The sequence below is a fragment of the Anguilla anguilla genome, chromosome 16, assembly GCF_013347855.1.
Source record: "Anguilla anguilla isolate fAngAng1 chromosome 16, fAngAng1.pri, whole genome shotgun sequence".
Taxonomy (NCBI): domain Eukaryota; kingdom Metazoa; phylum Chordata; class Actinopteri; order Anguilliformes; family Anguillidae; genus Anguilla; species Anguilla anguilla.
This window is the reverse complement of record NC_049216.1, coordinates 29,034,356-29,054,231: the sequence shown is the minus strand read 5'-3', so window position 1 is coordinate 29,054,231 and position 19,876 is coordinate 29,034,356. Positions and strand designations below refer to the sequence as shown.

The following is a 19,876-nucleotide window of genomic DNA, read 5'->3' as shown; positions in this document are numbered from 1 at the left end:
GAAGAAAAGAAAAAGGAAATAGTCATTTAAGGATCTAGCTAAGTATTTTGACTGAGGTGTTTTTTTGATAACATTACCTTAGAAGTGCATGCTTTCATCTAATCGCTAAATATTACTTTATCTGTACATATGTACTTGCTGTTTACTTTTTTATGTTTACTTTTTATCATCATTATTTTTTCATCACTGCTACTGCGAAAACGACCGTTCGACATAATCGCCATTCTAATACTTATACATCTATGCGGAAATAATGAGGAATTCTGGGAAATAGGAACTTCATGCAGACACGAAGGTCATCTGGTCACACATGCGAACAAAATATTTTTCTTTACCGTTCCTTTTTGACATAGTGTCATTCAACGATATGCTCTAATTTAAATAATAATACAAATGAAATTAACTAACTTGGCAAACAACAGTTTACCTCGAATACCTGTCTGAAACCCAGTTAATGGGCAGCCATATTGGCTCGGCTCTCGTCCGCATAAATCGCTATATAAGGAACCGTATTTGAGCCAAAATGGCGTTTGGGGCATGCATTCAGGCAAAGATGGTGGAATGTACACTACATGGTCTTTACATTTAGCCAGATCAGGGACATTTACAAAGGAGTGAAATCGCCGTTTTTCACGTTTAGACATTGCTGCGGAAGTTAATCGTCACCGTTTAAAGCGAGGATCATTTAATCGTTCAAATCGTGCGCATGTAAGCTACATCTGTAACAAGCTAGCTAACAAACAAGCTACGACGCGCTATTACTTTAGACTGGTTGCTACTTGCTACCTCTTACCTATACACTTTTGGAAACACTGTAAGCTAGCTAACGATGGCCGCGAAAGCTGCTAGTCTGGTAGTATGATGGCTAGCTGTTAGTTATTGTAGATAATTCAACTTGTTAACTAGCAAGATTGCCGACTCAGCAATAACAATGACTGTAAAGTTGACCACTCAGGCTTATTGCAAAATGTTGTTGCATGCTGCCAAATACCCGAACTGCGCTGTAAATGGACTACTAGTTGCTGAAAAGCAGAAAGAAAAAAAGAGGGACGGACACTCCACACCTGTACTATGCGTGGACTGTGTCCCATTATTTCATGGAACCCTTGCCTTGGCACCAATGCTGGAGGTGGCGCTAACAGTGGTGAGATGCTACGAGAGCCGTTTCGAGGCATCTCCGAACAGTCTATTGAGTTGATTGATTAATAATTGTTTTGACTTAATCTGCCTAACTAACGTTTATATCTTTTAAACCTTAAGTTGTTACCTAGCATCCATTGCATCATATCAGCTAATGTGCAAGAGCTAAACTAACAACATGCTCCAATGCCTCCACTTCCTCCGCAGATTGACACCTGGTGTAAGGAAAACCGGTATGTGATTGCGGGGTATTATCAGGCCAATGAGCGTACAAAGGATGTCAGGTAGGTTCGGTAAGCAACATTTCTGTCTTTTGGCTACATGCATTTTGTGCACCATAGTCACATGTTATCTAAACCTTCACAGACCAAACCAGGTTGCTGAAAAAGTAGCTGCAAGGATTTCAGAAAACTTCAGTGAAGCAGCCCTGATTATGGTAATCCAGCAGCCAGTTGTTTTAAAAAAAAATTGCTTTCTGATGAATATTCAAAACACTTAAACCAAAATTTGCCTATTCCTCAGGTGGACAACAGCAGATTTACCATGGAGTGCTGTGAACCCATACTTGCCATCTTCGAACATCATGAAAACAAGTGGAAATGCCGGGACACAACTGTGTAAGATTTCTTTAGTTATGTGCAAACATTTTTTAAGAATGCCACTTCATTTTGACATTGAATTAAAAAAAATCCAGATTCAGTCCCATCTTTGTGTTGAACATTTAGACATGTTTAAAATTCTAGTGCCCAACAGCCTCTTTTACACTGAAGAATTCATAAGAGCTGGTTACAAACTGTGCCCCATCGTTTCTATGGCTTCCGAGGCCAGATTGGGGGCTATGAGTTGGCTTAAATCTTGCCTTTAACCCATGTACATGGGCCTACTTGTGCCCTGGAGTCAGATTGTTTCATCACGGTAAAGGGCTGTTCTATCAGGCCACATTTCTTTTTGAGTGTAATCCAGAAGTGCAGCCACCTTTATTTTTCTTCAGTTGATAGCAAATTTTGGTTTCAGTGGTTTGTAGACTTTGAGCCCACAGCCCATTTAATCAGAAAATAAATTTCTCCTGTTAATTTGTGGCCTGTCACATGTTCAGGTATGGAATTGAAAGATTTTAGGTTTTTTTGTGTTTGAGTGGTGTCCATGTCAGTCAATGGAAAGTATAAAATATACAGCAAGTTATGTCCCAAACCCAAATTAGCCCCTTTCACTACTTTGTGAAAAATGGTTGTTCATTTTATAACTTAAAGGACCCAAACTTAATGGTAGCATGCAAATACAGTATGTCAGTATGTATATATTTAGTATGTATATTTTTTTTCTGGGACAGTCAAAGGTTACATGTCGTGTGACCTTTAGGTTGTTGTCAGTACTAACGTGCATACTATACTTTACAGAGACTGTTGTGAGGACTGGTTAGAAGCACAGAAGATCACAGCAGCACTCTTGGAGAGCAGGTCCTATGAGAACCTGATAGACTTTGACAACCACCTTGATGATCTGAGGAACGACTGGACAAATCCGGAAATCAACAAGTCCGTACTGCACCTGTGCTAAGAGCCTGGAGCAATGCTACACTTCAAAGCCATTTCTGCCAAAATGGGGCTCAAATCACTGTTGTCTGTCTCCATTGACTTGTTTTCAGAGGAAAAGCTGTCCGTGCTCAGGCTTTGTCATTTTTTGAAAGGGCAAAGGAGTTGCGGCTAGATAATGTTAGAGTACCATTGATGGTCTACTGGTCAGCAGAACTCCAATGTCAAAGTTAAAGCAACCCGCACAAAATGTTTTCAGGCAAGTGTTTGTACATATGCTTATAGATGGCAAATGTATAAGCAGGAAATATTTCAGAAACCAATTCTAGGGAGATGGAGCGAGAGACCTGATAACTTGGCTCTATGCTTAATTTTTTTTTTACAGAACTAATGTAGCCTTACAAAAAAAGATTAGTGTTAAATTATCTTTCAGAGGTTTTACTTGATTGTTGCAAAAAATGTTGAGCGATGCATTCATTTGACTTGCCATATTTTAAGTCTTAATGTTTATATCAATGATGCTTTCCTGACTAATTTGGTGTATGAACTTATTGGTACCCGATGTGTTTAAAAGAGATTATGCTTTCAATTGCTTTTCATTGCCTAATGAAGCCCTTTCAGCAGCTAATTAAAATAATTTGCATTAAATTGATTGTTTTTGGTTTAGATTGTGTTTAAAAATTGTATAACCAATTAGTTTTCAATGTATTGGCAGGAGATTGCCATTTTTATTAAGAAAATAAAACTATATTTAATCCAAAAATAAACATTTTTGCTGACATAATTACTTTGTATGAATATTGCTGACTAAATCGCTGAAAATGGACCATAGATTATTCAGGTAATCCAAGTAAATTGGTTGGCCACCAGTGTCTTTTAATATGCAGGTTACACTTGTTTGGGAGTCGTGTTTTTCTTGTATATTTTGGAAGTGTGAATATACAAGTATTGCTAGCTTTAAAAATTAATGTTGGACTACGCAATTCAGCGCATGGTGGAAGTTAACTCAGTTTCAGCCTGACCGTTAGTGGATGATTATTGAATTGGAGAATTAAGGCTGAGTCTGAAGACGATATCAGATGGGTCCCTAATGAAACCATTCAAATTCAAGTAACGATTACCGCCACAACGGAATATTCACGTTTACAAAAACGAATGAGGCAAATACGTTTTGTATCTGTAAATATTACGTTTACATTTTGGGAATAAAATATCTTGTACTCCACTTTCGGGTTTACTCATTTCACGTTATATTAAAAGATTAGTGTTACATGGAAATGTATTAGACTTTGCACCACCAGGGGGCCCAATACTTATATTACCTCTGAGACGGCTACCTGCTATTACTTCCGGGTTACCAAACAGTGTTTGTCATGTATTGCTGAACTGTGCATTATCCATAGACTATTTAAAAAAGATCATGTCTTTACAGAACACTGCCAGAAAACCAGAAAATTACACCCTGTAATTCATTTGAAAGCGTCTGTTGCGCTGCCAGACAACACAAATATGTGCAGATTTATCTGTCCACAGAAAAAGTAGGCTCACCAAGCTGGTCATACAACCACAAGTCTATATTCAATACTCTTTCGCAGTCTGTATTGAAGACAAACGAAACGTCTACCAAATCGTATTACTTTTGTTTTATAAGTTGTGCAAGTCGCTCTGGATAAGAGCGTCTGCTAATTGATTGTAGTGTAATGTAAATAAAATCTAAATGTGATCAACTAAGTCTGTCAACTCGTTAATTTGTCAACAACAATTAAAATACAATTTAGATTTGTACAAAAACTACAAGATAACAGGATGAATGCAGTACAACTTTGTAACAGCAGGAACAATGTTTTGTTTCCCGGAACCCGTGGTTTAATTTTCAACAATGATTGGTCACCTATACGAGATATATTGTCACGTGTTCCACATAAGCCAATCAAAGCTGCTCTTTTCAATCCCGTTGAGCGCGCCAGAAATTATTCGCGGGAGTAATCTGTTGTGTACTTCTTGTATTGTTATTGGAATATTTTTCTGTTTTGGATAGATGTTTTAATGGATCCGTCGGAGGTGGAATTTCTTTCGGAAAAGGAGACAGTGACGATTATACCGAACTTCAGTCTGGACAAAATTTACTTGATCGGGGTGAGTAGACAAATCACACGTATACGACTGGCTAATTTTATAAGCTAAATAAACTCTGATTGCTACCAAAATTTAAATTCCGTGTCATAGCCTGATAGCTAGCTGTCTGTCTGACTACTTGCTTAGTTAGCAAGCCAATGTTAGTTGTAGGCTATGTCAACGATAGCTAACAATCTGTCTGAACTGTCTTTGTGTTTTCATTGCCGTTGTATAGTGTACAGTAGTTAGTAGCTGCTTGTCGAAACGTGTTTTTTTAATGTATGTGGACAGCTTTTCTACATTCCAGCCATGAATTCGAAATAACTAACGCTATTTAGCAGTTCTGACGCTTACTTACCAGGTTGCCAGTCATCTTGTGAGCTTGCTCGATGCATGATCCTAATTTAAAAAGCTTTTGTCTGTTTAGGGAGACCTTGGTCCTTTCAACCCTGGCTTGCCTGTTGACGTGCCGGTATGGCTGGCCCTCAATCTGAAGCAGAGACAGAAATGCAGAATCGTGCCCCCAGACTGGATGGATGTCGGTAAGCTTGTTAATATATTATCAGGTACTCGCTAATGTAACGTTATTTAGATACAAAGATGAGTTGGATAATTTATTTGAGGCAAGTAAGTGTTCCCCATTCGAGGCCCCCTGAAATGACTATCCTTTGGCAAAGGAACCCACATCGATGAAAGTAACTCATGACACCTTTATCCAAGAGTCACTGCAGGCCACAATGCTCAGAGGTGTGCAGTCTTACCCAGAATGGGCTGGTTTTTTGTTTTAGTCCAGCATTAAGACACCTGAATCTACTAATCAAGGTCTTGATTGAAGACAAACATTAGTTGGTTCAATAAAGTGTCGTAGTGCTGGTCTAAAACAAACACCTGCATCCACACCAACCTTATTTGAAGATTAGACACCCCAGCACTAGCTGTTTAATAGGCAATTACATAGAAGATGTGATGTGATTATATTGCAGGTCTTTATAGGACCTCCATTAATTACTTATTGCCATTTAAATACATAACTGTGTTAGAGATTGAAATATCACCAAGGTTGTGTAAACATGGTGTGTTATCATTGGTTAAAATGTAACTTATGAAATACAGACTCCTTCCAAATGGCCAACAGCAGTCCCAAACCGCAATTTGGCAACCCCTGATAAGTGTGACTGTATGCTATGTTTTCCAATTTGCAGTAAAACTTGAGCAAATCAGAGACCAAGAGAGGAAGGAGGAGACCTTTGCCCCTATACCAAGTCCTTACTACATGGAGCTTACAAAATTACTGCTTAACCAGTGAGTAGTATAATATAACCTCTGATGATGCCTTTTTAATGTATTATCTTTAACCTGGAATGACAACACAGTTAATAACAGTCCATATTGTATAGATTCCGTAGAGCCTCCTATGAAAATAGTTTAAAACTGGTCAGTTGAAGGTGTGAGTCGTTTAGGCTAGGCTAATTGACCTCTTTGTTTGGCAGTGCTTCTGACAACATCCCCAAAGCGGATGAGATCAGGACTCTTGTGAAGGACATATGGGACACCCGGGTAGCCAAACTGCGTCTGTCTGCGGACAGCTTCATCAGCCTGCAGGAAGCACACGCCAAGGTGCAGTAAGGGCTCGGCGGCGGTGGCAGCAGCAGCACACCGCACTCCTCAGACAGCAACAGCAACAACTGTAGCAGAAACAATAATAGCAACAGCAACAACAACAGCAACAACTTTAGCAGCAGCAACAACAACAATAATAGCAGCAACAACAGCACCTGACATGACTATTTTTGTGCGTAAACAATGGTAAAGTTGAACACTTGTATCATGAAGCAGGATGACTGAGTTGGCTGGATCGCTGTACCCGGAAAATCTCTTATTACTTTAGTCAATGTTCCAGATTTGGGAGCGTTCTGAGTTTTACTCAGTTGCAGTTATCCGGCTAACGTTGTAATCCTGCTTTGTGATTCAGGCCCCAGATCTTCTCTATTGTTTCGGAATATTTTTTTTACTAGTACAACTTGGCCTGCAACTCACATTTTGACATACTAAAATCAAAGTGTAGAAGTGTTCAAATTTGCAGCCTTTTACTTTTTAGAAAGGGTGCTTGTTCTAGCTGGGCACAACATGGAACATTTTTCAAATCTTAAGGAGCAAGAAGGCTGAATTCTTGCCCATAACCCAACATTCTGAATCATTCATAAAGGCTATGTTTTTATGGTTTTTCCTCTTAGTGCTGGTAATAAAAATTCTCTCCCTTCTCTTTATAGCTGGATAACCTAACCCTCATGGAGATCAACACTACCCGCATGTTCCTGTTGGACTCTCTGAACTGCATGTACAAACTGCGAAGCAACATGCAGCCGGGCTCAAGTGCCACCAGGTCCCAGGACTACTGATTGCAGCACGCATCCCATAATTAACATGGCCGCATGTCCCCCAGGACACCACATCCACAAACCTTATCAGTTCAGCAAAAAAATATAGGCACTTAAAAGGCTGGGGAGGACCTCAACACATTGCGTTCTGACTGGCGGCCAGATGTGCTGTGTCCCGTGAAGTCGTCTGCCAGTGCTGCGGGCCTGGCTTGAGTGTGTGTGTGTGTGTGTGTGTGTGTGTGTGTGTGTGTGTGTGTGTGTGGGTACCGAAGCAGTTTGGGAAGAGGTGTGAACATACCGTGGCTGCGCAGCTGCTGCCTGCTTGGTGCACGGGGTGGAAGTCATGCAGTTTCGTAATGGGCAGGTTTGTGTACATTGCTTCGAGCAAAATAGTTTTAGGTACGTGGCAGGGGTTGAAAGGGCAATAAACAGTTCTGTAAACAAGCTGTTATCTGAGTAATTTAATCAATTAGGGTGATCAGAGTTTTAAGCGCAACACTAGACCAGTGTATACTCAGTCAATGTCTTAATTCTGAATTCAGTGGAATCATATTAATTATGGGTTGTGCCAGAATGTCTGACTTGAGATGGTAAAAGTGCTGTATGTATTTTTCTGTGTTTTTACAGAAAGAAACTACACTGAATTACATATCTATACAGCAGTGTTTCTCAACCCTGGTCCTGGGGACCCACTGCCCTGCATGTTTTAGATGTCTCCCTGCTCCAACACGCCTGATTCAAATGAAGGGGTCATTATCAGGCTTCTGCAGAGCTTGACGACGACCCATTCATTTGAATCGGGTGTGTTGGAGCAGGGAAACATCTAAAACATGCAGGGCAGTGGGTCCCCAGGACCAGGGTTGAGAAACACTGGAATAGAGTATACAGACACCTATAAAGTTTGGTTAAAATAAATATGTTATAGATCTCAAGAAACATTTACATTTTGCCATATTTTATTTTCTTTTTTGTCTGAAATTACAGCAATATATTCATAAATACCTAATTACTACATTCAACAAAGAATATATTACATTACAATTAATTCAAACAAGTACAATTAAAAACATGATTTCACAGCGTCTAAACATCCTCCATTGAATAAGGGGACAGGTGTTTTTGTGTGTGTGTTGGGGGGTGGGGGGGTGGTAGCATTTCTTCCTCTAGTACATAAGCTGGTATGGGGGATGGGGGGGTGGGGGTGCTGAAACGATGCCTTCAAAAAAATGTTAAAATCAGTCATCAAAGCGCTGGACATATAAACACTGTACTGCCTCTGGACTGACACGTCCGCGCGCTTCGCTGATCTTTCGCGTGTTGTACAACAGAAAGCGACCGGTTCTGTTCAACCGGAACAATATTAATAAGGATCGGTCTTCCACCTCGCTAAATACCGAACGCTCCGTTCAAAAATCTGACAGGATTGTAAAAGGCATTGCATGATTTTCCATTTGTGTTCACAGTGGTTCTTACAAAGCAGAATGTATTACAGACATTACACAGCACAGCAATGTGGGCCAGAAAAACAAAACAAAAACAAAAAAAGGCTGACATTTTTACAGGAAAGGACTTGGCCGTTTTCAAGAAAACTCGCAATTGAATAAATTCAAAATGAAGACCGAAATGGCAGCTAACTAACTGACGTTGAAGTAATCTCACATGTCAAACACTCATGGTACAAGTTGTCTGTTGATGGAAGCATGTGATGTGAAATTGTTCGACAGGTAAATGTGGCACATAGACCCCTTTGTGGCGCCTGCCCTGTCTATGGAAGAGTGAAATGATCTGCTTAATTAAATTCTGTTCGCATGTAATAAGGTTCGTTGGCCTTATTTCCATCCAGATAAATTTGGATAGAAAAAAATTATTTTGAGTGACTAATAAATTTAGTGGCTTATGCAAAACATTGCTTTCAAAGTATAAAAAATATATTTTCTAAATAAATAGTCTCAAAATGAATCTACTATTATAGTCTAGAACACCAACTGTCTAGAACACAGCACTTAATGCTAGTTTTCAAAGGAGCTTTATATTAGAGGGCAAATAATTTCCAAAATAACTTTGTTGGTTTATCTCAGTTTCATGTTTCAAATTAGTCGTGAGAGTAAAATTAGGATAAAAAGCTTGGCAAATAACCACTCCTAAGAACATATACAGTATATTTGGTCAGAGTGCCCCCCAGTGGGGAAATTGTGAACTGCATGGCCTTCCAATTGTAAGACTATTATTGGCAGAAAAGCGCAGACTTGGTTTCAAAAGGAGAGGACATAACCCATAAAAACGGATTTCAGGATTTCAGGGGAACATTTTAAATGTGATTTTCTTACATTTTCACACTACCCTCTCCCCTATGCTTGTGTTTATCAGCCTGTATACTCCCAACTAAAAAAGGAAAGGGAAAAAAAATGGTTTAAAAAAAATTGTGGCAAATTACTGTCACTGGGCTGGATTCAAACTGTGGATAATTTTGGCACAAAATGGTGGAGAGAAGCGGAGGGGCCTGCTGACAGTTACAGTCCGCGGGACATCTGATGTGTGTGAGAGCGTGTGTGGGGGTGGGGTGTGGGGTGGTGATTAAGCTCTCTGTGTCAGTTTAGAGCATTAAAATGCAAGCTGTGCCCTTTAAGGCAGTGGAACCACAGACCAGCCCGTCCCTGCCCTCCTCGTAGCTGCCGGTGAAGTGTGGGAAGGGAGAGAACGCCGCCCCCCCCTTCACGGTTCCAGCCCTGGAGTTCAGAGAGCAGAATGCCAGAATCTGGACTTCTTTTTAAAGGTGTTTCACAGAGCTTGCCCTCTAGGATCGGAGGGATTGTCTCGATAGGCACAGCCGCTGTAGCCTTCCACGCTGATCAGTTACAGTGCGGATCTGTGTACCCACCCTGGGAGAGAGAAGTAAGCTTTCCTCGTAAGCTGGTCTCCCCCACGTCAGGGCACATAATAATATCACCAGCCAGGCCTTAGTGAAGCAAAGCAGCAGCCCAGCGCTTACTGCAAACCATTCTGACTCTATTCCTTTCAATGTTAAGTTCATGTGACAAATGCTTCCCTTTGAAGTCCCAATGTCAACTCTGCAAAGTGGACATGAAATGCACGGCTATCTACTGCTCATCGCTCAATACAAACTAAAGCGTTCAAGGCATCCCACACATCCCAAATATTCTTTTGATAGCGACCACGCACGCTGTACAATTCGGTTTTTTCTCCATGACGTAGACTCGTTACACCGACACACAAGAGAAGTGACCATTACAGTTAGAACAAAGAAATAACATGGGTTCTGCACTCGAGACTGGTGATTGGTGGGGAGCACGGCCAATCGCAGCCCGGATGGAGAGTCTGGGCACGGAGAGGGTGGTGTTTTCTTCACAGTGGGCAGTGGAGAGCTGGAGCCTGGGCCTGGCTTCTCGTTTTGGAGTCCTTCACAGACGCGTGAGGGGGGAGTGAAGGCTGTCGATGCCGGTTTCTCTGTGGAATCTCAGACTGGTGCAACCACAGCACAGAAGGAAGGAGCTCATGCACCAGTTGAAAGCAATCTATTTTTTTTTCCGTTTCTTTTTTTTTTTCTTTAAACATTTCAAAACTTTTTGTTTAAATCCTGACCAGCAGCAGTACAAACACTAAAAGCAAGGGATTTTTTTTGCCAAAAGCATTAACATATTAAAAATGGCAGGCTTTTTTTTAATAACAATGATTAAAGTAATAAAAACATACAAAATTCTTTTTTAATATTATATACATTACAAGGCTGAAGCACCTTTTTAAATTTCATTTTCAAAATTTCTATCTTTTTTTTTAATAAAACATTTCCTTTAATCTTTCCAAAATGTGCATTTGTAAGTTCTTCCCTAATTTAAAAAAAAAAAAAAAAGTTTCTTGTGACACAGTACCTCAAGGTAGTTCTTATTGTTTTTTTTTTGTTTTTTTTCTTCCTTTTTTTAAGTGCATTTCCAGTTGAAAGCCCGTTTGAGCGAGAGGGCAGCAATGGGTCAGAGAGAGCCGCCCGCACCAGCTGCGCAGAAGCACTGGACCGGAAACATCTGCTGCTGGCACTGGGCCAGAGGCTGTCACAACGCGATGCTCCTCGTCCCAAATTTAGGGTCGTCTTCGCGTGGAATCGAACCGCTTCTGTGGCCGAAGCTTGCGGCGGTTCAGACGAGGGTGGGTGGGGGGGGGGGGTGGCTGGTTTGGCGTGGCAGGAATCGTCCACGAGCTCGGGGGCCAAGAGCGTGTGCTGCCCACGCAGTCCTGTGCCCGCCCGCCCCCCCGCCCCCCCCCACCCTAACGACCCGCCCCACCCATGGCACATCCTGGGCTGGCTGCAGCTTCCTTCCGTCCTCGTCTCCAAACATATTTTTTTTGTCCTTTTCTTAAATAAGCCAGGTAACAAAATAGACTCTGTCTGCTACGTTGGGGGCGGGGCTTGGGCTGGGGGGCGGGGCAGGGCGGTGCTTCAGGGACGTCACCTCGGGGGGTAGCCCTTGAAGTAGCCGCGCGACCAGTGCAGCTGGGGCAGAGCGAGGCACTTTCGGAAGTGGTCCAGCTCGGCCTGCAGCTTCTCCCGCTCCGACGCCAGCTTCTGCTTCTGGGCCATCAGCTCCTGTCGAGCGGAGAGGGGAGGAGAAGGAAAATAAACGAGAGATAAATCAGGCCGACAGCCTCCAAAACGCCGCAGTTAATCACCGCCGCTCTCTAACAGCGCCGAGCGGGATCGGGAGCGATCGATGGCGCCGCACCCCGCGCCCCGCGCCCCGCGCCACCGAGCCCCGGCCAACTCACGGGTAGAGCGCAGCGCAGTCAGGAGCTCTGCGCAGGGAAAACCAGGGTGACGCAGCTTAGGGACTCACCCCCATGCTGTGATAGAGACTCATCCCCATGCTGTGCTAGAGACTCACCCCCACACTGTGAGAGAGACTCATCCCCATGCTGTGCTAGAGACTCATCCCCACGCTGTGAGAGAGACTAATCTCCATGCTGTGCTAGAGACTCACCCCCACACTGTGAGAGAGACTCATCCCCATGCTGTGCTAGAGACTCACCCCCACACTGTGAGAGACTCATCCCCATGCTGTGCTAGAGACTCACCCCCACACTGTGAGAGACTCATCCCCATGCTGTTCTAGAGACTCACCCTCACACTGTGAGAGAGACTCATCCCCATGCTGTGCTAGAGACTCACCCCCACACTGTGAGAGAGACTCATTCCCATGCTGTGCTAGAGACTCATTCCCATGCTGTGATAGAGACTCACCCCCACACTGTGAGAGAGACTAATCTCCATGCTGTGCTAGAGACTCACCCCCACACTGTGAGAGACTCATCCCCATGCTGTGCTAGAGACTCATTCCCATGCTGTGCTAGAGACTCATCCCCATGCTGTGATAGAGACTCACCCCCACACTGTGAGAGAGACTAATCTCCATGCTGTGCTAGAGACTCACCCCCACACTGTGAGAGAGACTCATCCCCATGCTGTGCTAGAGACTCACCCCCACACTGTGAGAGAGACTCATCCCCATGCTGTGCTAGAGACTCACCCCCACACTGTGAGAGAGACTCATCCCCATGCTATGCTAAAGACTCACCCCCACACTGTGAGAGAGACTCATCCCCATGCTGTGATAGAGACTCACCCCCATGTTGTGAGAAAGCTGCTCGGCGGTCAGGCTCAGGTTGAAGTGATGCGCCTCCAGTCTCCTGCACTGGCTCTGCAGCACCTGACGCTCTATGCTTTGCTCTGGGGTAGGAGAAGAGAGGAGAGGGGAGGAGAAGGGGAGGACAGGAACAGCAGACTGTTAGCCAGTGAAATGGCTTCTGTGCTCATGAGCATCAGTGCACTCCCAGCCTCACACGCACGCACGCCCGCACTTCTAAACGCACGCACCTATAAACGCACTTATAATCACACACCCACCTGGGCAAATGTACTCATTAAATGTACAGATATGAAACCTTGGCACCTCTTGGTTTTCAGTCTTCAAAGCATAATGAGCCAAATTTACTTAGCCAAGTCAGCCTCTTTAGACTGTCTAAGAGCAACCATGAAAAATCTAAATTCCATTTCATAGAAATGTCTTTTGCAGAGGCAGAACAGTGTCCTCTGGTGACAGGATGGCGAAATTACACTTTTTCAGACCGGCCATATGGGATAATTAATGCATACAAGAAAAGAGTGTGTGTGTGCTGCCCTCAGGGAACGAATAACATCCCTCTCCTCGTGTGGGAGCAGGACAGGACTGCTCTTCCTGTGTCTGACAGCCCTCGCAGTCACGGCTGAACAACAGAAGGCGAGGTGAGGGGGGGGTGATTTCTCCCCTCGCTCGCCCTTGCTCTCTCTCTCTCTCCGGAGGCTCCGATGCCTCCCTGCCGCTCCGACTCACCGTCCATGTACTCCTGATAGGCCTCGAAGACGCCTTCGATCCCGCGCCACCTGGGAGCGGGAGCCTCGTCTTCCTCGTCCTCGTCCTCCTCGTCGGAGTCCTCCTCGGCCGACAGCTCGTGGCGGGCCCCGGGGGGGTCCCGGTGGGGGTCTCGGTGGGCCGGCGGGGGGCAGTGCTGCCCGTTGGGCTGGGCGGGTCTGCTGGCCGGCCCCTGCAGCTCCGGAATGTTGTAGTGCACCGAGGAGTCCAGCTTGTGATTGGGCTCCGTCATCCCCGTGGTAACGCCTGCCGGAGGAGAGAGGAAGAGGGAGGGAGATGGGGAAGAAGAGAGGGAGAGGCATTAACGGTGCACATATCTGTACCACGGAGCACTGAATAAGGAGATGGACGGAGGGAGGGGGAGAGAGGAGAAAGAGAAGAGAGAAAGAGAGAGGAGACATAGAGAGAAATAGAGATAAGATAGGAACAGAGACAGAGAGAGATTCATAAAGACTGAGAAAGAGAAATAGGCAGAGAAATAGAAAGGGACAAAGAGAAAGAGAGAGGAGAGAGAAATAGAAAGAAGAGAGGAATAAAGACAGACAGATAAAGAAAGAGAGAGAGAGAGGAGACAGAGAAATAGAAAGAAGAGAGGAACAGAGACAGACAAATAAAGAGAGAGAGAGGAGAGAGGAGACAGAGAAATAGAGAGAAGAGAGGAACAGAGAGAGAGAGAGAGAGAAATAGAAAGAAGAGAGGAATAGAGACAGACAGATAAAGAAAGAGAGAGAGAGAGAGAGAGAGAGAGAGGAGACAGAGAGAAATAGAAAGAAGAGAGGAATGGAGACAGACAGATAAAGAGAGTGAGAGAGAGAGAGAGAGACGTACCTTTGTGCTTCTGCAGGGCCTTCTGGGTGGACTGCAGCACAGACTCGTGGAACTGCTGGGCGAACTCCTCCGCGGTGAAGCTCTCCCAGGGCTTGGTCTTGCCGTTGAGGCTGTGGGGGCCGTCCTTCGGGGTGGGCGGGGGCCGCATGCTGTTCAGCAGGCTGGGGCTCCTCTTGGCGGGGTGACCCTCGCTCGGCCGGGCCTTCTCGGGGAACGGGGCCAGCGGGGGGTCCTTTGGTCTCTGCGTTTCGGCGGGGGGGGGCGCGGGCTGCTCCGGGCGGGCCGACGGCTCGGCGGGCCGCGGGGGCTCGGAGGGGGCGGGGCTGGGCGGCCGGGCGGCGGGCGGCCGGTCCGAGTCGACGCACGCGGGCCCCGGGGCGGGGTCTGCTGAGACAGCGGCACGCCAATCACACCGCGGCTCGGAACGCACGGGCGCGTCACATCTCCCCCAAACATCTGCCCCTCACACAGCAGAGACAGCCGCACGCCAGGCGCGTGACGGGACTGCTAACCATGAGCCTCTGCTGGTGTGTGTGAGAGTGCGTTTGACATGAGCTTTGTGTGTGCGTGTGTGTCTGCAAGTGCCTTTGACACACAATCATTTTGTATGTGTGTGCGAGCGAGTGTGTTTGACACACCAGCCCTGTGTGTGTGTGTGTGTGTGTGTGTGTGTTTGACATGCAAGCCTTGTGCATGTGAGTGCGCTTGACAAGCAAGCCCTGTGTGTGTGTGTGTGTGTGTGTGTGTGTGTGTGAAAGTGCAATTGACACACCAGTAAGTGTGTCTGACACACCAGCTATGTGTGTGTGTGTGTGTGTGTGCGTGTGTGTGTGTGTGTGTGCGTGCGCGTGTGTAAGTGCATCACAGCAGTGTAGTTCCTCTGTGGGCTCTTACCAGAGAGCGGGGCAGAGGGACTCTTACAGAGGGGCTGAGGGGCGTGTCTGATGGAGTCCAGAGTCACACTCTTCTGTTTGATCGCCTGCAGCAGCTCTACCACTTTCTCATTGTCTACAGAGAGAGAGAGAGGGAGGGAGGGAGAGAGAGAAAGAGAGAGAGAGGGAGAGAGAATTTTAAAACAGTTTTTATAATTCATGACATTGCACTATAGTTTATACTCATTGCACTGTGTTTTATGAAGCTTTGGCAACACGCACTGAAATATGTCATGCCAATAAAGCATTCTGAATTTAACCGAACTGAGAGAGGGAGGGAGAACACCGGCTCATTTCGGCACAGAGCTCGGGACGAACGGCCGCTGGGGCCCATTTCAAGTGACGGCCTCCTCAGTGTTTCGGAGAACGCGCTCGATCTCAGTCACGACGGCCTGGCCGGCTGCTGAACGGCGATCTTACGCCTGCGCCACTGAGAGGAGTCTCAGATTCACACAAAGTGTGAGCAAAGCCAAATAAAGAGCTCCTGGATCTAAGAAACTCCCGGATCTAAGAATCTGATCTGATCTGATCTCTGAGGCCCTGCAGCCAGTAACCCTGAAATCTAACTCCGGCGAGCCGGAGGGCGCTCCTAAAAACGCAGGAGGCCCCTCCTCCTGTAAGGGCAACTCAGTGCCTCAGGGAAGCGAACGGTAAATTGTCCTGATTGGAGGAGCAGAGAGGAGCAGCGGAGGGGATCAGGCTGCTCCTAACCCAGGCAGGCACCACAATTCACGGAAGAACTAGAAGAGCACAGAAATCTTATGAAGGAAAAATGTGACTAATTTTATTTGTATAACCAAATATTTGTAATATTGCTTATTGGTGGGGAGAGAGCATGAGTCTAGAGAGCCTGTCAGTCTGTGTAGCTTTGTTAGTGAGTTTGGATAATACTACTGAAAAATCGAATTGAATATGGCATTCTTAATTAGTTTACAGCATCAGTGGTACATCAGCTCTCTGATGCATGTTGTGGCAGGATATGGGAACGTCACATTGGCCATAATTCTAGCATCAGGCAATACGAATAAGCCTATTCAAAGCTTATCAGTCAATATCAGCCAATACGGACACGACCCAGATCTTCTCGTGCGTTCCTGAAACACACAGTATTTGGGTGCTCTCGCTCCGCCTCAGAGGACAGGCAGTGAGGGTTCTGGTTCTGCGGGTGACCCAGGTGGGAGTGGTGTAAGCGCATCGCAAGCCCCACCCCCCAAGGTTTTATTGGTCCAGGGCTGAATTTGACCAACGTGACAGAGCTGGTAGTGCTCCTCAGTAGCTGCTCACACCTCCATTGATTGATTGATTTTATTCAATAATTTAAAAAAAGAAAAAAACATGCATCTGAAGCAAGCTTCTCATACACATTATTAAAAAAAAAAACTATCAAGGATAGACACAATAAAGCTAATAGCTTATTTCCATTGTGGTCCTTTTTTGAACACACACACACACACACACACACGTGCGCAAAACACACACACGTGCGCACATACACACACACGCGCACGCGCACACGCACACGCACAGACACACATGCACGCACGCACGCACACACACACACACACACACACACACACACATACTCACGCACACACACGCACGCACGCACGCACGCACGCACGCACGCACGCACGCACGCACGCACGCACCCACACACACACACACACACACACACACACACACACACACACACACACACACACACACACACACACACACACACACACACACACACGCGCGCGCCTCTCACCCTTCCTCTGCTGGATGTCCACGTGGGACAGGCTGAACATGGTGAGGAAGCGCTTCTTGTCCTCCAGCTCGGGGGCGCTGTTCATCTGCTCCGCCGTGTAGCGGGTGCTGAGCGGCGGCGGGGGCGGGGTCTGCCGCTTGCTCTGCACGGCCGGGGGGGAGGGGCTGCGCTCCCTCAGCATCCTCCTCCTCTTCCTCCTCTTCTGCTGCAGCAGCTCGTCCCGCTGGGCGCGGGTGGTCAGTCCGAACGTGCGCAGGAAGTCCACCTTCTGCAAGGCGATGGCGAGAGGACATTCAGACTCAGAATACTGCCCCCACGACAGGGGAACCCACACAGCAAAACCAGTGCAGAGAAATGCCAAAGGAATACAGGCTTCATATACACCAGCTATTGAGGACACAGTAAAATGAATGGAGCCTTCATATATTCTAACTATAGGGAAAACAGTAAAGCGAATACAGGCTTCATATATACTAAACTCTTTAGAAAACATTAATATGAATGATGCCTTCATATATTCTAACCATTGGGAAAAGCCAATGAGAAATGCCTGCATTTGGTCCCTGGGCCTTCCCTGTTGCTATGGGGGAAGTTTCACTGGGTGGAGCACAGGAGGACAGGGGAGTGGGGTAAAGGAGAGGTGGTTTTGGTGCGATTGGCGGGTCCCGTCCCGTACCTCCGAGGAGTCGTCCAGCTTGAGGGGGGGCTGCTCGGCCACGCGCCGCAGGTGGGCCCGCACCTCCTCCTCGTCGCTCTCGTCGTACGAGTCGTCCAGGTCGTAGTAGTAGCCTGCGCGGAGACGCACACAGAGCCACACGTTTACCAGGAGGAACGGCCTGCATGCTAGCAGCCTGCTGCAGCTAGCTACAGGGCTTATCTTAGGCTTAGACGTATACGGCTAAATCTGACAGGGGTCAAAAATGTTACAACTCATATAGATGTAGTATAAAACAATCTCATATAGATGTAGTATAAAACAATCTCATATAGATGTAATATAAAACAATGCCAGGGTGTTGGATTAGTGATTAGTAAAGGTGGACGTGCAGGAGGAGGGTCGATCTGAGACGCTGTCCCACCTTTCTCCCGCGCCTCCCTCCTCCTCTTCTCCTCCAGGTCCAGCTTGCTGACCAGCCGCCGGTGCTGCTGCAGGAACTCGTCGTAAACCAGGGCGGGGTCGGGGCCCCCTCGCACGGGGCCCGCCAGGCCCCTGTAGGGCAGGCTGACCTTGTGGGGTGCGCCGCCCAGGTCTCCGTACTGGCTGGGCAGGGACAGCGACGCCCTCTGCTGGCTGAGAATGGACTGCGTGGACTTCTCCAGCTCGGCCAGGAAAGTGCTGGGCTCCAGGAAGCCGGAGGGCCTGAGGGAGGGGTACTTTTCGGGGCCCTCCTTCCTCTTGCCCCCCTCCTCCAGCTTGTCGGGGGCAAAGTGGCGCTCGGGCTTGCCCAGGGCCAGGCCTGCCCGGCTCAGGTCGAAGTGGGCGGGGCCCGGCGGCTCGTGGCCGCGCCGCGAATCGGACGCGGTGTCGATGAGGGAGGCGGGGTTCCACAGCGTGGTGGGCGGCGGCGGGAGGTGGTCCCGGTGCTGGGGCTTGGGCGAGATGAGAGGGGGCGGGGCTCCCAGGTGCGGCAGGATGTCCCGGCCGCCCGATTCGTGGTGGTTCGAAATCAGCCTGAACAACAACAAGAAGCAGGCAAGCAGTTGAGTCAGAGAGGAGCATAACAACGCAGGTGCCACAATGCATTATGGGAAAAAAACGAGCAAAAAAAACCCCCCCACGTTCAGAAATGGAGCTGAAACAGGCTTATCTCAGCCGAAGCAGGACACCCAGCAGCGGCGGGGATTTGCATAGCGCTGGCTAGCCCCTGGAGCAGGCTCACCTTTGAAATGAAGTCTCGTGAATTTTGGAGGGCTTCCCCTTAAACGGGCTTGAGAAAGTTCATTAACAGGTCTGGGACAAAGAGCCAGTTTAAATGTGACTGACGGGCCGTGGCTCCTGGCTGGCTGACAGACAGCACGGGCCGAGCGGTGGTTAATTCGACTAAACAGGTTAATTAAACCGCCATCCGCCACCAGAGCAGATTATGATAATCGGAGCTCTCTGGCCTGCTAGCTCTCAGCCTATCTGCTAAACGCAGCCCCTCCACACAGCGCCGGGGAACAATATAATTATCAATCAGGATTACAGGCGGGAGGTGCGCCTACTTCACAGCCGCGGCGCAAGCCTGGTATTATAGTATTAATTAGGATTGACCTTAATAACGCCACAGAGGCCAGGCCAAAAGCAGATATTACCGGGGAAAAAAACAAGGGGGAAAAGCTGGAATTATACAAGGTGCTGAGGATCAATGGAGAATTAGTCATTGTCTGGCTGGCCCAGTCTGCTCCTGTTTAAATCCACATTCTGCTTTAACGAAAAATAATAATCAGGCCTGTCCCCACCCAGGCCTCTCCCCCCCCCCCCCCACCCGACCCCAAACACAAACCGCACACGCTCGAAATAGGGCAGGGCTGTCACGTCGAACACACACACGCAATCAGCTCCTCGCTTCTCTGCGACTTTCTTCGGCAAGCCAATCCTTCCGAAAAGGAAGGAAGGCGGCTTCAGAAGGACGATAAGAGCGGCAGCCGGAGCTCCGACTGAGCGGTGCAGCGAGCGGAAAAACGATACGAGGGCCGCGTCTGTTACATTCTGACAAGATCACAGCCGACTTGAGCGACACACGAGAGTGCGGCTCTCCAAGACTCCAGAAGGCGCTACGAGAGGCCGACTGCTCTTCACACA

General features: G+C 47.0%; 3 protein-coding genes across 9 annotated transcripts in view; 2 read left to right on the top strand and 1 right to left on the bottom strand.

Moving 5' to 3' along the window:
- Positions 1–419: 419 nt before the first annotated feature.
- On the top strand, positions 420–3,456 carry emc8 (ER membrane protein complex subunit 8). The gene is made up of 5 exons (XM_035396002.1): positions 420–1,144; positions 1,348–1,424; positions 1,507–1,576; positions 1,663–1,757; positions 2,538–3,456. The coding sequence occupies exons 1-5, from the start codon at positions 932–934 to the stop codon at positions 2,695–2,697; spliced, it is 615 nt and encodes a 204-aa protein (XP_035251893.1). The 5' UTR covers positions 420–931; the 3' UTR covers positions 2,698–3,456.
- A 1,152-nt stretch (positions 3,457–4,608) lies between these two features.
- On the top strand, positions 4,609–7,609 carry gins2 (GINS complex subunit 2). The gene is made up of 5 exons (XM_035396003.1): positions 4,609–4,808; positions 5,215–5,329; positions 5,990–6,089; positions 6,278–6,404; positions 7,058–7,609. Exons 1-5 carry the CDS (start codon positions 4,719–4,721, stop codon positions 7,184–7,186), a joined length of 561 nt encoding a protein of 186 aa, XP_035251894.1. The 5' UTR covers positions 4,609–4,718; the 3' UTR covers positions 7,187–7,609.
- Positions 7,610–11,443: 3,834 nt separating this feature from the next.
- gse1 (Gse1 coiled-coil protein) overlaps positions 11,444–19,876 on the bottom strand; it is a 285,225-nt gene continuing 276,792 nt past the window's right edge. For all 7 annotated transcript variants that reach the window (XM_035395068.1, XM_035395073.1, XM_035395069.1 and 4 more), the window contains 8 exons: positions 18,171–18,763; positions 17,768–17,880; positions 17,092–17,359; positions 15,304–15,417; positions 14,410–14,796; positions 13,543–13,827; positions 12,796–12,899; positions 11,444–11,762 (listed from right to left, as the gene is read on the bottom strand). In XM_035395068.1, coding sequence (XP_035250959.1) covers positions 11,625–11,762; positions 12,796–12,899; positions 13,543–13,827; positions 14,410–14,796; positions 15,304–15,417; positions 17,092–17,359; positions 17,768–17,880; positions 18,171–18,763 — 2,002 coding nt within the window. In that variant the 3' untranslated portion in view covers positions 11,444–11,624. The remainder of the gene's footprint in view (positions 11,763–12,795; positions 12,900–13,542; positions 13,828–14,409; positions 14,797–15,303; positions 15,418–17,091; positions 17,360–17,767; positions 17,881–18,170; positions 18,764–19,876) is intronic.

Excerpts from the sequence above, each read along its gene's own strand:
- emc8 (XM_035396002.1), top strand. The coding sequence starts at position 932 with ATGACTGTAAAGTTGACCACTCAGGCTTATTGCAAAATGTTGTTGCAT. Across the intron at positions 1,145-1,347 it reads TGGAGGTGGCGCTAACAGTG|ATTGACACCTGGTGTAAGGA; the intron begins GTGAGATGCTAC and ends CTTCCTCCGCAG. Across the intron at positions 1,577-1,662 it reads GTGAAGCAGCCCTGATTATG|GTGGACAACAGCAGATTTAC; the intron begins GTAATCCAGCAG and ends CCTATTCCTCAG.
- gins2 (XM_035396003.1), top strand. The coding sequence starts at position 4,719 with ATGGATCCGTCGGAGGTGGAATTTCTTTCGGAAAAGGAGACAGTGACG. Across the intron at positions 6,090-6,277 it reads ACAAAATTACTGCTTAACCA|TGCTTCTGACAACATCCCCA; the intron begins GTGAGTAGTATA and ends TTTGTTTGGCAG. Across the intron at positions 6,405-7,057 it reads TGCAGGAAGCACACGCCAAG|CTGGATAACCTAACCCTCAT; the intron begins GTGCAGTAAGGG and ends TTCTCTTTATAG.